The sequence below is a fragment of the Mixophyes fleayi genome, chromosome 9, assembly GCF_038048845.1.
Source record: "Mixophyes fleayi isolate aMixFle1 chromosome 9, aMixFle1.hap1, whole genome shotgun sequence".
NCBI lineage: Eukaryota > Metazoa > Chordata > Amphibia > Anura > Limnodynastidae > Mixophyes > Mixophyes fleayi.
The window spans coordinates 122,494,209-122,510,106 of NC_134410.1; the positions used below are offsets into that span (position 1 = coordinate 122,494,209).

The following is a 15,898-nucleotide window of genomic DNA, read 5'->3' on the forward strand; positions in this document are numbered from 1 at the left end:
GTTAGGGAGACGATTTGGAGGACATCTAAACTTCCACAATGCGTTCACTTCGGTTAAATACAAGTCAATCGGCCAGCAGAGTTCTTAAAAAAACACAGTTCGACTCCCATCTCGTAACCTCTCTCTTCAGGCAGTGAGTCAAATCATTTCAGACGTGAATCTGGCTGTCTGGAAAGCTAGAGGGATTTCCTCAGTGTCAGATTTGTTTGCCCAAGGCCTTTATCTTTCCTTTTCGCATCTCCAAGACCGCCATAGCTTGTAATCCTCAGAGACATATAGGTACTTGCAAATCAGCCACTGGGTCAAAACTGTTTCTAGGACCCCCTACTCTCTCACTTCGCTCCCATCATCTGTTATAGATAGACTGACAAAGGGTAGTGGTAGAGGCGGAATAACGTTCTGGTACCATTACATTTATTCCCTGACCCCTCCGACTAAAACTCCAGTACAAACCCAGTGGGAAAAGGACGTGAATTTAATGCTCACTGAGCGACAATGGGAAAGAATTTTTGTAACTTCCCACCGTATGTCTAAATGCATTAATCATACAGAGATGCAGATCAAACTTCTCAACTGGCTATACCTTACCCCGAAGCTGCTACACAGGTTCTGGCCAAGCCAATCAAAATTCTGTTGGCGCCAATGTTCCCAAATAGCCGATATTTTTCATGTCTTCTGGTCATGCCCGATGATACAGCCACTATGGGGCGAGGTATTTGCTCTGATTTCAACGGTCCTAAAAACTCCTGTTGCTCCAGACCCAGCCCTAGCTCTTCTCCATGTCTACCCGACTTCCATTCCAAAGCACGATCGCTACCTCTTGGGCCACATATTAATAGCTGCTAGAGCAGCGATAGCACAAAACTGGAAGTCTCAGTCCCCCCCTACCACTGCCCGAATCATCTCTAAGTTACAGTATAGCTTTGAGATGGAAACAATAGATACGCCCTATGCCTCATCTGCATCAGCTCCTAACATAAAATGGTTCAGGTGGCATGAATATATTACAGATGGCCTTGGGGCTCCCCAAGATACTTCCGATTTTCCAACAGCTCACTCTCCAGCGGCCCTTATAGAATCTCCCAAGCCCATTGATCAGCTCTTATCCCCTGGTACTCCTCCCATGGTGGAGATATCTTCGGATGATCAAAATTAAGGCTGATATGTCTTGCTATATTTCTGTTTGTTGGAGGGGGTTTTGTTTTTGTTTTTGTTTTTCTTCCTTATGAGTGGATTGTTTTATATTCTCCTTTCATTTTTAAATGCACATTATTGATATTGTGTGCCTTATGTTAGTTTCAAGTTTAATTGAGTGACTCCTTGGGGAATCCCTATGTGTTCCCCTTTGTTGGTAATTTCCTTTCCCCTTTCTTTTTTTTCTGTACCCCATATACCTTTGAAAAATTTGAATAAAAATATTGATGCGAAAAAACAAACACAGTTCGCCTAAACACGTGGCTAGGGAACCATTGGAAGCAATTGAGTTCCATTTTCAGACCAATTAACATGCATTGTACTGGTATTAATAACACTTGTTCAAGGCTCTAAATAAACGTCTGAGGCCTTATATTACTTTATTATTTACTTACATTGTCATCCTACTCCCATTTTGTATAAATAACTGTAATTTACCTCATACTTTTCTACAATAATATGTAATTTGCAAACCAGAATAAATATTTTAAACATCTTTTTAAGTCTATTTTATTGTCTGACACTAACCCTCAGTGACTGTACTAATGCTGGTGACTGTCAGATACAGCAGTCATATAAAGGCCTCAGTTTCGGGGACTTGGATATATGTGAGGTAACGATGAGACGTGTTGAGAGGAATGTGGCAAGGCCTAATCGCTGATACAAGAGGCGGACACCTCACATTACAACCTGCATTACCCAACCTGTCAGTCCCGATTGAGAAACAGAGAAACCGGCCTTTTCTTCTGGGAAAAACAGGTTTAACACGTTGTTGATTCAGTGCATTAGGAAACAATTTCCTGATTTGTCTATAGCGCACGTTCTCATTAAGTACAAACACAGGGACGGCCAAGCAGTGCAAGTTACAAGTGTGAAATTGTATTTAATCATACAAATGTGCTTTCCACCATCTGTGATATGACTGGCATATCCGTCTACTCTGGTGACGCTTGATCTCCCAGAGGGGAGACTTTAAAAGTTGCCAGTGATGACCACTGGTCCTATTCTCCATGGGCCTAATTCATGTTCAGAAGTAATTCCGTTTGCATAGTGTAGCTTGCATGGAATAGCTCTGCGTACACCCAGAAACAGACCAGGGCGGCATATTTACTAAACTGCAGGTTTGGAAAAGTGGAGATGTTGCCTATAACAACCAATCAGCTGTCATTTATTTAGTGCATTCTACAAAATGACAGCTAGAATCTGATTGGTTGCTATAGGCAACATCTTTACTTTTTCAAACCCGCAGTTTAGTAAATCTAGCCCCTTATGTCAATGAAAGGCAATTCACGTCCACATACAAATGACATGACTGGCTACATCTAGAGAGGTGGAACGAGGGCGGGGGAGGGCTGACAAATTTTAGTCCGGGTGGCAAAACTCGACTAAGCAGCCTATTAGAAACATTTTGAAGGATATGCCCCCCTGCCCCTGAACAGGAGAGGAAAGGGGCAGACTAATATAGGCCACATACAGTAAGGCCGTTCCGAAGCAGATGCGGCCGTTTCAAGTCCTGTTATTTTTGTAAGTGCGCTTCCAACCGTATCATTCTCATCCACTACAGGGCAGGTGTAAGTGCCGACTGACTGGCGGACACATATGCGTGCCATTAACGATCATAAACTAAGTGTATGCAAATAAGATAGACTTTGACTATAATACATACATACTATACACTAAAATGACAGATCTGGACAGTGGTGCACAGAAACAAAATTTCACAACCCCCCTCTGATTTGTTTCCCTCTTCTCCTTTATCTCTTTTTACTATCTTCACTTTGAGGGCATTTTTAGCTCCCAGTTATAAACAAATGCTGATGGCATCATGAACCCACAGCCATATCGCCCAGTGTTAATTCGCTGCCACCATCCATACCCTCCATGCATTTTGGGTTCTGAGTGAGGATGAGATGCATTCAGCCACTTCCTGAATGCAACTGGGACCTCATAATAATAAGGTTAATTGATCTCTAAAGGGAAGTACACACTCAGCAAAATAAACAGACTTTCATACATTTGTTGCCAATATATTAATTACTGGATCGGTCCTGAATCCCCAAATAAATAACACCCGCTAGAGAATATGGCCAATCCTAGTGCACAGAACGCCATGAAGCTAATCAGCAAGTATCAACAAAGGTCACATGACTATAGCCTTAATTATTTTTATTCATTTATTAGCAGTCTTCATATAGTGCCTACAACACTGCTTTATTTATTTATTAATCATTCACATCAGTCCTTGTCACAGGGGAGCTTACAATCTATATTCCCTACTACATAGACACACACAATAGGGTTCATTTTTGTCAGAAGCCAATTAACCTATCAGACCATTTCCTGATTTCCCATTTACCTCTTATCTAGTTAGCCCTGTTGTCACAATCTATTGGAGTACAAAATATTTCTAGGTCTTTTACTCCGTTGTACAAATTACCCTAGTCTTCAGTCTCCCCCATTTTTAATCTAGCACTCTCATAAGTCTTAAAACCAATTTTTTTTACTGCACTTGTCATCCGTTCCACATTCCGTTTGCACTTCTGCTGGGAAGGATATTTATAGGCGTACTTTGACCAAAGTAATAAAAATATCCAAACCAAATAAAAAGTAACACATAAAAGCATAAAATAATAAAGGCAGACTTGGTGTCCGCTCACTCTCGTGATTAATTTAGAATATCTTCCAACATTTATATGCGCTAAATCGGGATGAAATAAGCCCCAGCCCCCATCCAGCCCAAACCCCACCTCCCAGATCCATCCCAAATGTCCAATTTGGTTAAACTCCACCAATTTCTGTGTAAGCTCCACCCCTGTCGAGGTCAGAAAATCATCTGCCAACATACAAAACTAGGTGTAGATTGCTTTTATAGGGGTATTTACAAAGACTGTCAAGTGGACGTGTATATTCAAATGCATTTAGCGGACATAGATTTTTCCACAGATTTAGCAGTTCATACATTACCCTTATTATCTAACTTGACTATAGATCAATAAAAATTAATGTCAGATTAGGTGCTATAGATTACTGTACTTTATTAGTAAATAACCCTCCCTGTGATGTTTTATTGTGCCGTCAGGGACGTGTCTAATGATAAGTAACTAATTCAGTATGGAGACAATCTCCCGCTCATACCACTTATCTCTAGCATGAAAACATACATTCCTTAGCGTGACGTAAGCGAAGGAGAGTCCAAGTACATGTCTGTGTCTTATTGTACACAAATAGCACTGGTTGTAGTGCGGGCGTGTTTGGCAGTGAACTTGTAAAAAAGCTCGAATGATTGCATAGCCCCATATACTAAAAACTAAATACAAATATTGTTATATCCTTTCGTACTATCTGCATCAGGAATAATACATATCAGAAAAGTGGATATAAGATGTTCCAAAATTCTCCCCAAAACAAATAAATAATAATAAAAAATATTTTTTAATGTATATAGTGTTTTTCTCCCAGTAGGACTCAACGCACTTTACATTTTGCAGGCGCTGAAGCAGCCATCTTGGTTGGCGCTCAAAAGGGGAGGGCTGGCAAATCTTAGCCCTGGGGGGCAATACTCGGCTCAGCAGCCTATAAGGAACATTTTAAAGGAAAAAAATGCAGGTGACCCAGCTCAAGGTAGCCCAGGGGGGCAAATGCCCCTCTGCCCCTGACTCATTCACATCAATAGAAATATATATTTTTTGTTATATATGACAAAAAAATTGTCATAGTTTTGGAGTTAAATGTGCAGCACAATTTCTGAAAATAATTAACTTGACAAACTATTCCTCAAACAGCAGATGACATTTCTCCTTTCATTTTACCTCAGAAATAATGTGGTTTTAGATTTCTTTTCAAAAATTCATATCTAAGAATTTGCTGACAATTATAGTCACTTCTTGCAAAGGGCATTATAGAGGTAAATAGATACTTGGGATATGGACTGCAGGTAGGGACCTGGGATCTGGATACAGAAACAATGACTGCTTTATACTAATGCAGCAGTATAAGAGGTATCCCACCCTTATCCTGTTACCAGTCATACAATGAATGGATGTCACAGGCACATGCAATTATTAAAGTGGTAATAGTTGCAAGACCTGTGTCATTACTAGTAGCATTATAGCAATAATAAAGAAGGTTGGAGGTGGCACCTGCTAGTGATAGGACATGGGATATATGAATATTACATTAGGCTACCTGTGACTCTCCAGCTGTTGTAGAACTACATATCCCAGCATGCCCTGCCAGCAGCTGGGGAGACATAGGTTCCCTCCCTGTGATGTACAGTAGATGCATTGAGGATAATAAGACCCCCAGCCATTCCTGGGGGGGGATCTCACCCTAGATAGACCAGTCTGTTCTGCATTGTCCTTTCCCTTAGTAACATTCTAGCGACCTCTGGATGTGTCACTTGGTGGCTCCTCCCAGGGGGCGGGGCCTGTCTACCTGGGGACAGGTGCAGAGAGTACACATTGCACATAGATCTCCTCTCTCCAGGATGTCCCATCCAGAGTCTGACCCTGGGGACCGGCAGCTCCCACTGTGGGTGATCACAGGCTCGGACTCATGGACTGGCTCCGGGCACAGTCTGCAGGCTGCAGAGAAGAAGGACGACCAGTCTCCGCTGGTGGTGGAGTGGATCCCTGATGGACAGCTGGCCACCCTATCTCTGGATCACTCTAGAGAGGAGGCTGTTGACCTAGGAGACCCCTCCTCTGGAGACCCAGCACCTGGCAGGATTAATGGGCAACAGGGAGCCATCTCTTCCATAGACTCCTCATTGACAGACACCTGCAGGGACCACGGGCAGAAGCTGAGTCTGTTCTGCTACCAGGAATACAAGCTGATCTGCTCCCAGTGCAAATCCCTGGGCACCTGTCAGTCCCACAGGACTAAGCCCGCAGAGGAGAGGGCAGCTCAGATAAGGGTGAGTTGTCCTCTGCTGCATTGCAGAGCTGTGGCTGGGTAAATCCAGTGCACCTCTGGGGGTGGGTGGGAGGTCTGCTGGCAGTGAAGGGGTTAAAAAATGGGGCACCTTTTGCTTTGGAGCTGTGCAGCCTGGCTTCAGGGACGGCTCAATGACTCACTGCAGCAGACAGAGAGGGGAGGGTGGGTGAGACAGGGAGATCTTATTCATCACCCTACAAGTGTGCCAGCTCTCAGATCTTGGCAGAAGGAGAGTGATACTACTTGTGTGTGTGTGTGTGTGTGTGTGTGTGTTTGTTTGACTTTTGCAGATTGTGACAGTGGGTGTGTTTGTGCAATCACTGCTTTGTGTGGGACTGTCATTATTGCATGTCAGCAGATACAATGCTAAATGCAGAAAACATATAAACATATTGGAGAAGCAAAGTTTACCAATACTAATGAATATATCAGTCCACAAAGAGGAATAATGATGATTATTATGCATTATTTATAAAGTGCCAATACTTTGCACAGCGTGTAATTTAGTAAAAGGTACATAGATTATTACAGATGAGGACGTCTGTTACCCTAAAGTCTATGGACTGTGCCCCTTATGTCATTTGTACCTTGGTTCTCACTGTGTTTAGTAACACTGATAAACTGCCTTTATGTTGTGTTTATAGAATGTCTTTGTAATGACAGTGTCCTCTGCAAGCAATGGAGGGGGGAGGATAGAGCGGATATTCTAGTAGTATAAAAAGAAAAAGATAGCCTCCGCCATCTGCTGCCCTGTCCCATCTACTGCATGACAGAGCCTACAGATATATTTTGGAGATCACATGAGTGAAAACGATCCATGTGTACTATTATTTTCAGATAGATGACAGTCCAATGTTTCCCAGGATACGTATTAAAAATCCATGTTCAAAGGATATAAAAAAATAATTATTTCATACAAAAGAGCCTGTAGAGGATGCAGTGTAACTAAAAGCTGCAAAAAAATGGGAGAGACATCCAGAATAAAGGAATTTATTTATAATAATATATTTACTGACCTAATTTTTACTTGCACAGCAGGTTATCTTGAAACACAAAAGGTTACTTTAGGGAAAAACTTTCACATATACAAGGAATACTCAGGGGTAATGCTATCTGGACATTGAACACATTATTATTTAGGGACCTTAAAAAAAAACAAACAACTATACCACCCGGGTTCCTGTGTCTAGTAAATATTTACTTGTACAGCAATATTACTGTGTATTACATATCACATCCCCATCCTCCCTCCCTGTACCTAAACACGTTACCTGCATTAACATAGCACATTTTATATTACACATCATCCTCTACATTATATGTTACATAAATATATAGTGAACTCCCAGCTACAGAACAATGGCAGACCTTGTTGTTAGCAACGTAATGACTATTTCGTCCACCTGATCAAAGTCAGATTTGCTCAGTGTCAGAGTTATATTGTAATGAATCTAAATTACACGTTCCTTGTGTTTACAATGACATATAGGAGCCCTTTGTTACCTTAGGGCTTAGGGGAGGGCAACATAAGTCTAAAATCTACAGCAAGGCAGCACAGTGGATTAGTGGTTAGCACTTCTGCCTCATAGCACTGGGGTCACGAGTTTGATTCCCGACCATGGCCTTATCTGTGTGGAGTTTGTATGTTCTCCCCGTGTTTGCGTGGGTTTCCTCCAGGTGCTCTGGTTTCCTCCCACACTCCAAAAACATACTGGTAGGTTAATTGGCTGCTATTAAAAATTGCCCTTAGTCTCTCTCGGTGTGTATGTGTATGTTAGGGGATTTAGATTGTAAGCTCCAATGGGACAGGGACTGATGTGAGCGAGTTCTCTGTACAGCGCTGCGGAATTAGTGGCGCTATATAGATGATGATGATGATGATGAAGGAAGGATAGTTATTAGGTTTATGTTAAATGAGACGTAAAGATTTCTGACCAGACATGGAAGTCTATGGAAGGGAGGTAGTGCTATGACTGAATATTATATATAATAGAAAGATCTAAATACATATATATTATCACATCTAAAGAGAGAGATTGGAGAGAGATTGTGCACACAAACAATGATCTGATATCATAAAACATTAGCACTGTATTATATCACATTCACTACAATATCCTTCCCTGGATTCTTACGCACAGCGGAAGCAGCAATTTTTTAGGCGGAACCAATTCTCATGAGGCTATACAACCGTACCTCCCCGATTTCTGCGGGACGGTCCTGGATTTTAGGACTCTGTCCCGTTGTCCCGCCAGTTGGAAAGTTGGGGGTATGAACCAGATGCTGCAGTGTTTGAAGGGCTGCCCCTTATAGCAGTAGGCAGCCCTCTGGGGGAAGGGGTGGCCACGCCCCAATTGCAATGTGACCATCCCCTATTGCCATCTGGACAAGCCCCCATCATACTGTGACCACGCGCCATCACAATGTGACCACGCACACCCAATAGTTTGGTCACGCCCCCTGTCCCGCTGCTAGGGACTGAAATGATGGGATATATGTACAACCAGTGACATCATTTAATGCCTCTGCAATGGCTCCTAGTGAATTAATGGGCTACATTCCCATGGATATTGGTTCAGCAAACAAAATGGCTGCCTACACCGTGTGCAGGTGACAGGTTTACTATAAAGGGGATGAGAAGAAGAGGAGATGACCGGTCCTGTTAGAGCCGCAGGATATTTCATATATCAGAATGCAGAACTGGATCTTATCCAACCAGATAAACCCTCAGTGGTCGGCAGATCTTTTCAGAGCTCCCGTTGGTTCTATTGCTGCAGAATTTGCTATAACAATGCATCATTCTCCTCATCTAGGACACGCACAATAGCCTTTTTATAACCTCCATAAAATTCTTGGCTCCTGTCGTTCATACCGAAGAGCACCTTGGGAGTTGGGTTACTTTAGAACCCAAGCCCTGGCATGCGGTGGCAATTCATGGGTATCTGTTTCATGTGACTAGCAGAGGTTTGACAGAGAGATCATTGGAAGCTCTAGAATCACCAAACTAAAATGAGGATGTTAATAAGTATTTGATGAGATTATACGGCCAGCTGGTTGTACAAGCACTGGTTTACTGGTGGTGTGTAAATAATCAACTGCTAGCAAGCAAAAAGTATCGCCCAGGAGATGGAATTAATAATTTATTGTGGAGTATGAGACACAACCCCAGATGTTGCTTAAGGTGTTTAAGTAAATGCTGCATGATTACAAGATAACAATACATGTATGCAAACATACAGTGTTGAAGAGCACAGAGGCTTTTCTGACCCCCAGCTGGGGGTTGGGGATAATTATTAAGTTTGTGACCCCTCGTTATGACACTTCCCAGTATAATAGACTGGGGCCACTCTGCACATTATACCAAAACAGCAAAAAAACTAAATTAAAGAAAAATAAATACATTTTAAAATAAACTTGGATGGACTAAAAGAAGATTTACCAAAACCAATGTTCACCAGCAGCCAATCACAAGCATTTGCCCACTTGTGGTTGTGTCGGAGAGTTCTTAGAATCCTGGCTTTGATCATTTAGCGATGACTGTACATAAGGAGCAGGCGGGTTGTTTTTTGTAACGGGGAGTTTTCACGATTTTTTAAATTGCAATGGATCATGAAAGAAGTAAATATTTTTTATAATTTAATAAAGCGGTGAAGAAGAGCTTTGGAAAGTCTTTTATTCAATTAAACGTTCACGTGGACAGACCAATCTGCAGCCAGTCAGAGCATTATAACGTTCCCAGGACTTGACCAACCTGAAGCCAATCAGAGCATTAGAACATTCCCAGGACCTTACCAACCTGCAGCCAATCAGAGCATTAGAACGTTCCCAGGACCTGACCAACCTGCAGCCAATCAAGAGCATTAGAACATTCCCAGGACCTGACCAACCTGCAGTCAATCAGAGCATTAGAACGTTCCCAGGACCTGACCAACCTGCAGCCAATCAGAACATTAGAACGTTCCCAGGACCTGACCAACCTGCAGCCAATCAGAGCATTAGAACGTTCCCAGGACCTGACCAACCTGCAGCCAATCAGAGCATTAGAACGTTCCCAGGACCTGACCAACCTGCAGCCAATCAGAGCATTAGAACGTTCCCAGGACCTGACCAACCTGCAGCCAATCAGAGCATTAGAACATTCCCAGGACCTGACCAACCTGCAGCCAATCAGAACACTAGAACGTTCACATTGTCAGAACATTTACTTTGTTTAGTGAAAAATAAACTTGTGTCAAAGTATAATTATAGATCTCCACACAGACAGGGCCCCGGTCGGAATCAAACCTATGGCCCCAGCGCTACGAGGCTGCAATGCTAACCACAGTGTTTTCTGTGTTTATCTTTAGTATAATTGTATTGCTCAGAAATCGCGAAAGGGTTAACACTCGCCGCTGAGATGAGCTATATTTATTGCATTGTTGGGTTTTCCCGGTACCAGGGTATTACTAATGAAACCCTTCCTTCTTAGAACAAGATCGTGGATCAGTGCGAGAAGCTGCAGCTACAAACTGCCGGGATTGAGAAGTATCTTGCGGACGCTCTTCCGGCAAAGATCCCACAAGTGGCGGTAATAATAATCTTTATTTAACAATATTCTTTCCCAACATCTTATAACATAATGTACTAAGGATCTCATATACAGACAAATAGCCGTATCCTAGGAGGTGCAGATTAATGTACACAAAGTCAGATCACATTTACTGCCAACTTAATCGCCCATTGTAATCGCTGCATTTATGGAAATCTTTATATCCGCCAAAGTTACCAGAATAAGCCTTTCTGTATATACATGTTTAAGGAGAACTCCACCCGCTGTAACATTTCCAAAGAAAACCTCAATTCCTCTCAACTTGCAAGCTGCGGGGTTCTCATCCAAGAACCATAATGGTTTTCCTTTCCAATTCCATATTGCAATGGCTGAACACATATATGAATCAATGCTGGGTGTCGCAGGTAGCTGATTGGTTGCCCTGCAGTCCAATCAGCAGTACTTGATATATTGTGTGCTTATGACGCAAAAATGTGTTTAAATCTGCCGTTTGTCCCTTCCAAATACTGAAACAAAGCCACTGTCCCGTCATAGCCTTCAAACTTCACTGCACTCCGTTCCATTTCTTTCATTATTTACGTTTAGTAGGTAGCAGGGGGAGGCAACTGATATAGGACTAGATTTACTAAACTGGGGGTTTGAAAAAAATGGAGGTGTTGCCTATAGCAACCATTAAGATTTTAGTTATTAATTTAGTACATTCTACAAAATGACAGCTAGAAAATATACCCCATGGACTGTTAAAAAATTTAGAAGAAGTTTATTGTAGCTTTACGGCTTCAAAAAATGATGTGTTGATTTTGTCTTGCTTATGTACAGTTAGTATGTGTACGTTGTTTTTGTTAAGGTCATGATATGTATTCGCAACAGCAAGATCGCATGTACAGATAACAGCTGATACTAAGCGATTGGACCACCTAAACGTATTAATAAAGAGGGTTTTAAGGTTCTGAATAAATCTCCTGAAATAATATACTGAAAAGTTGGCGAGCCTATGGGCCCCCATACTTGTGGGGTGAGGACAGGTCTCAAGACATTTCACATAGTGATTTGGGATTAGGCGACGGCTACACTTTAATCTCCTACATACCAGGCTAATAAAAAATAAAAAAATAAGAAGAAGTATATCTATTTGTTGGTGACCCATTCATGGAGGAGGTAATAAGTTTCTTCCCCTCTTCATAGAGCTCCGCCAGATCCGCCCGTGAGCTGATCATCCAGCGACTGAACTTCATCCGCAATCTGTGCGAGAACGAGGAGCAGCGTCTGCTGGAAGAGGTCCACGCTGAGGAGGAACGGGTGCAGCAAGGGATCCTCACACAGAGAGCCCACTGGACCGAGTCTTCCAAGAAACTGTCTGGGATCAGGAACTATCTAGTGGACGTGCTGACAAAGATGGACGACATCCATCTGATCGTGAGTAAAGCTAAGCCCACAATTTCTGGCGTTTTCGATTACCCTCATAGTTTACTGAGCTACGGACTAACCGCACAGTTTACTGAGCTACGGACTAACCGCACAGTTTACTGAGCTACGGACTAACCGCACAGTTTACTGAGCTACGGACTAACCGCACAGTTTACTGAGCTACGGACTAACCGCACAGTTTACTGAGCGGTTAGTCCGTAGTCTAACCGCACAGTTTACTGAGCTACGGACTAACCGCGCAGTTTACTGAGCTACGGACTAACCGCGCAGTTTACTGAGCTACGGACTAACCGCGCAGTTTACTGAGCGGTTAGTCCGTAGTCTAACTGCACAGTTTATAGAGATATGAAATAATCATAAAGCTTGTAGAGCAATGATTTTTGAAGTCAGGAAACATGTAAGGCTATCAGAATATTTGGTGGCAGTGGGACTACTAGTAGAGAGAGGTTTTCCTCCTGCCGTAGTACAGGTTATTTGATAGACGTCACTTAGAGTTTCGTATTAATTTGTGTAATCTTCACCTTTAGAAAGATGTTGATAAACTCAAGAAGGTCCAAGATAGAGCAACTAAATACCAGGCTTTCATGCACTAACCCTACTACATACTCATGTAGGTGCTTCAACAAGGTTCAGTAGGGGAGATATATTTTCAAAATAAAGTCCAGAAGTAGGGGCCAAGCTCTAGAAATGGGAAAAGCACAGGAGAAATGTTGAAGTTACTGGGGTGTTATAACTGTGCTTGGGATAAACACAGTTTCTATCCGGAGAATAAATGTGAAAGTTGAGCTTAGACGGAATGATTTGCCCCTATCTACCGTAATGTGTAATGTTATATTTCTGTACATCTTGCACTTCCATTCTCTCTGGGTGAAGGTTCTGTACATCCCACTCTCACCGTTTTTTCATTGTCCTTTTCGTCCCTCAGAATTCCGAGAACGAGATGGATGAGAGGTGAGTTCTTATATCTAATAACTTTATATATTTATATCTGATTGTATTGCTGGGACTCCTGTGATCACAGCACACTCAATTTATTGTTCTAGAAGAGTTCTACAAAATATTTTAACTGTATAATAGGGTAGATTATACCTTTAACTTACTGATTATCTTTTAGTTATTAGTTAGTGAATTGATTGTAGTGATTAGAGCTTAGTACAGGATTATGTACTAGTGATAACAGCCTGCTCCCACCTCTCAAATCACTTCCTTCTCATCTCAGAGCAGAAGAAGCGGAAGGAATTCTAGAACCTGAAGAGTCTGACAAGTTAAACTTTAACATGAATTGTGTTCAGAGTCCATTACTGAACAGATTATGGGCCACGTCTGTGCTCTGCTGCACCACCGGTCAGTACCAGTCACTACATCCTCAAATATATCTTCTACCTGTCCTCTGCTGCCACACCGGTCAGTACCAGACACTACATCCTCATATATATCTTCTACCTGTCTTCTGCTGCACCACCGGTCAGTACATCCTCATATATATCTTCTACCTCTGTCCTCTGCTGCACCACCGGTCAGTACCAGACACTACATCCTCATATCTTCTTCCTCTGTCCTCTGCTGCACCACCGGTCAGTACATCCTCATATATATCTTCTACCTCTGTCCTCTGCTGCACCACCGGTCAGTACCAGACACTACATCCTCATATATCCTCTTCCTCTGTGCTCTGCTACACCACCGGTCAGTACCAGACACTACATCCTCAAATATATCTTCTACCTGTCCTCTGCTGCACCACCGGTCAGTACCAGACACTACATCCTCATATATCTTCTTCCTCGGTCCTCTGCTGCACCACCGGTCAGTACCAGACACTACATCCTCATATCTTCTTCCTCGGTCCTCTGCTGCACCACTGGTCAGTACCAGACACTACATCCTCATATATCTTCTTCCTCTGTCCTCTGCTGCACCACCGGTCAGTACCAGACACTACATCCTCATATATCTTCTTCCTCTGTCCTCTGCTGCACCACCGGTCAGTACCAGACACTACATCCTCATATCTTCTTCCTCTGTCCTCTACTGCACCACAGTACTCTTTCCTTGTTACATTATAGTACTACTGTGTTTGTAGCATTACTACATCACTCTAAGTTTACTATACTCCCAGTTGGTAAACAGCACAGTAAACTTAATACCTGTCATTTTCAGCTTGTGAAGACCTCATATTTGACGAAAAGACTATGAGCTCCTTGCTGATGTTATTAGAAGACAACAGCCTAAAGTTCCTTCAGAAGAGGGTAAAGACCTATCCAGATGGACCCGAACGTTTTGACCACTGGCCCAATTGTTTGGCGGCCGAGTCTTTCCACAAGGGCATCCATATGTGGAAAGTCAACGTGGAGAAGACCTGTGCCTACAAGCTTGGCATTACATACAGATCCATTGCCCGCAAGGGCTCAGGCAACGAGGCCAGGTTGGGATACAACCCAGATTCCTGGGTCTTTTCACGCTACGACAAGGACTTCCGGTTTTCCCATGACGCTCAGCATTACCTTGTAGAACTGCTCAAAATTCCTAAACACATCAGTGTATTGGTGGACATCGATGGGGGGGAGCTGATCTTTTTCGACCCCGATTCCTGCGTCATTCTCTACAGTCACCAGACAAAGTTCTTTGCACCAATCAGTCCAGTGTTTGCGGTCGCCGACGAGAGCATCAGCCTTGAGAAATGACCCAGGAAGGAAGATGTAGATGTTTATATTTATAAAAGACTAATTTGAATATAAGATGTTATAGACTTTTTTAAAACTAAGTGTGCGCCATTGAGGACCTGCGTGATGTTACATATTTTAAAGAAAGATGGACAGAATTAACTATTTTAAAGAAAGGCAATTTGCCGAGTGTATTTTTAAAAGGGACAGTCACAAAGGGGACATTGAATATTTAATAAAAGTAGAAATTGTTAGAAACATTGTCCACCAAAATAAAACAACCCCACAGATGGACTGGGCCAGATGAGAATCTATGCGCTACATCAATGTTGCTTAATTGCTTAGCGTTGAGAGCAAACAAATAGAACACTAGGGTTGACGATGGAATGAGTAGTGATCAGCTGACTTATTAGCATAATGGTCAGACTAATTAGCATGCTAGTTGTGCAACTTGCTGGGCTCTCTCCTGGTCAAACGGTGGAGAGAGGTTTTTTTTTTTTCTTAGAAAGTATTCATCTCTACTTAATTAAGATAATTATCAGCCCTTGGTGACTGGTACTCTTTAATGCTATAATACTGTATCTGGCTGCGTTTTCTATTCCATGTTTGCCTTGCAAAACCAAGACTGTGAATTCTCTAGAAATGATATATACAGGTTGAAATTATATTCTAGAACCAGAAATTCTCTAAACGCTGCATATATATTTGCACATAATAAACTACATGAGCAATTTTAATAGTGTGATAATCTCTTGTCGATAATAATGTTGCAATGGTTGAGTAGCGATATAACAATCTATTGAAGGTTGTATTGTTATGATACTAATGACAAAAGATTGTGAGTGTGACATCATTACTTTATATTAAGAAAATGGTGGGTGGTGGGCATGCATACAGATATTAATATACATAATAAATTAGCTCTTAAAGGGGTCTCCCACTTTAAATAACTGCTGTACTAAATCGCATCCCTACCCAATGAAAAGTACTAATTTCACTCTATATATAAAAACTGCTGTTTGTTGCATTTACACAACAATAAATCATTTGGCCCACATACCCACTAGTGTTCCACCAGTGTTGTATATCTGTTTATTAGTGTACAAACGCCTGTCTCACTTTCTCTCCT

At 42.1% G+C, this 15,898-nt stretch overlaps 1 protein-coding gene across 1 annotated transcript; it reads left to right on the top strand.

Moving 5' to 3' along the window:
* The first annotated feature begins 5,680 nt into the window (after nucleotides 1-5,680).
* On the top strand, nucleotides 5,681-15,506 carry BSPRY (B-box and SPRY domain containing). Its single transcript, XM_075185453.1, has 6 exons — nucleotides 5,681-6,109; nucleotides 10,598-10,696; nucleotides 11,864-12,094; nucleotides 13,032-13,057; nucleotides 13,326-13,450; nucleotides 14,267-15,506. Exons 1-6 carry the CDS (start codon nucleotides 5,681-5,683, stop codon nucleotides 14,788-14,790), a joined length of 1,434 nt encoding a protein of 477 aa, XP_075041554.1. The 3' UTR covers nucleotides 14,791-15,506.
* The last annotated feature ends 392 nt before the right edge of the window (nucleotides 15,507-15,898 follow it).

Bases quoted from the DNA above. Each gene is read 5' to 3' on its own strand.
- BSPRY (XM_075185453.1), top strand. From the start codon at position 5,681: ATGTCCCATCCAGAGTCTGACCCTGGGGACCGGCAGCTCCCACTGTGG. The intron at 10,697-11,863 runs GTAATAATAATC...CCCTCTTCATAG, and splicing joins CAAAGATCCCACAAGTGGCG to AGCTCCGCCAGATCCGCCCG. The intron at 12,095-13,031 runs GTGAGTAAAGCT...TTCGTCCCTCAG, and splicing joins TGGACGACATCCATCTGATC to AATTCCGAGAACGAGATGGA.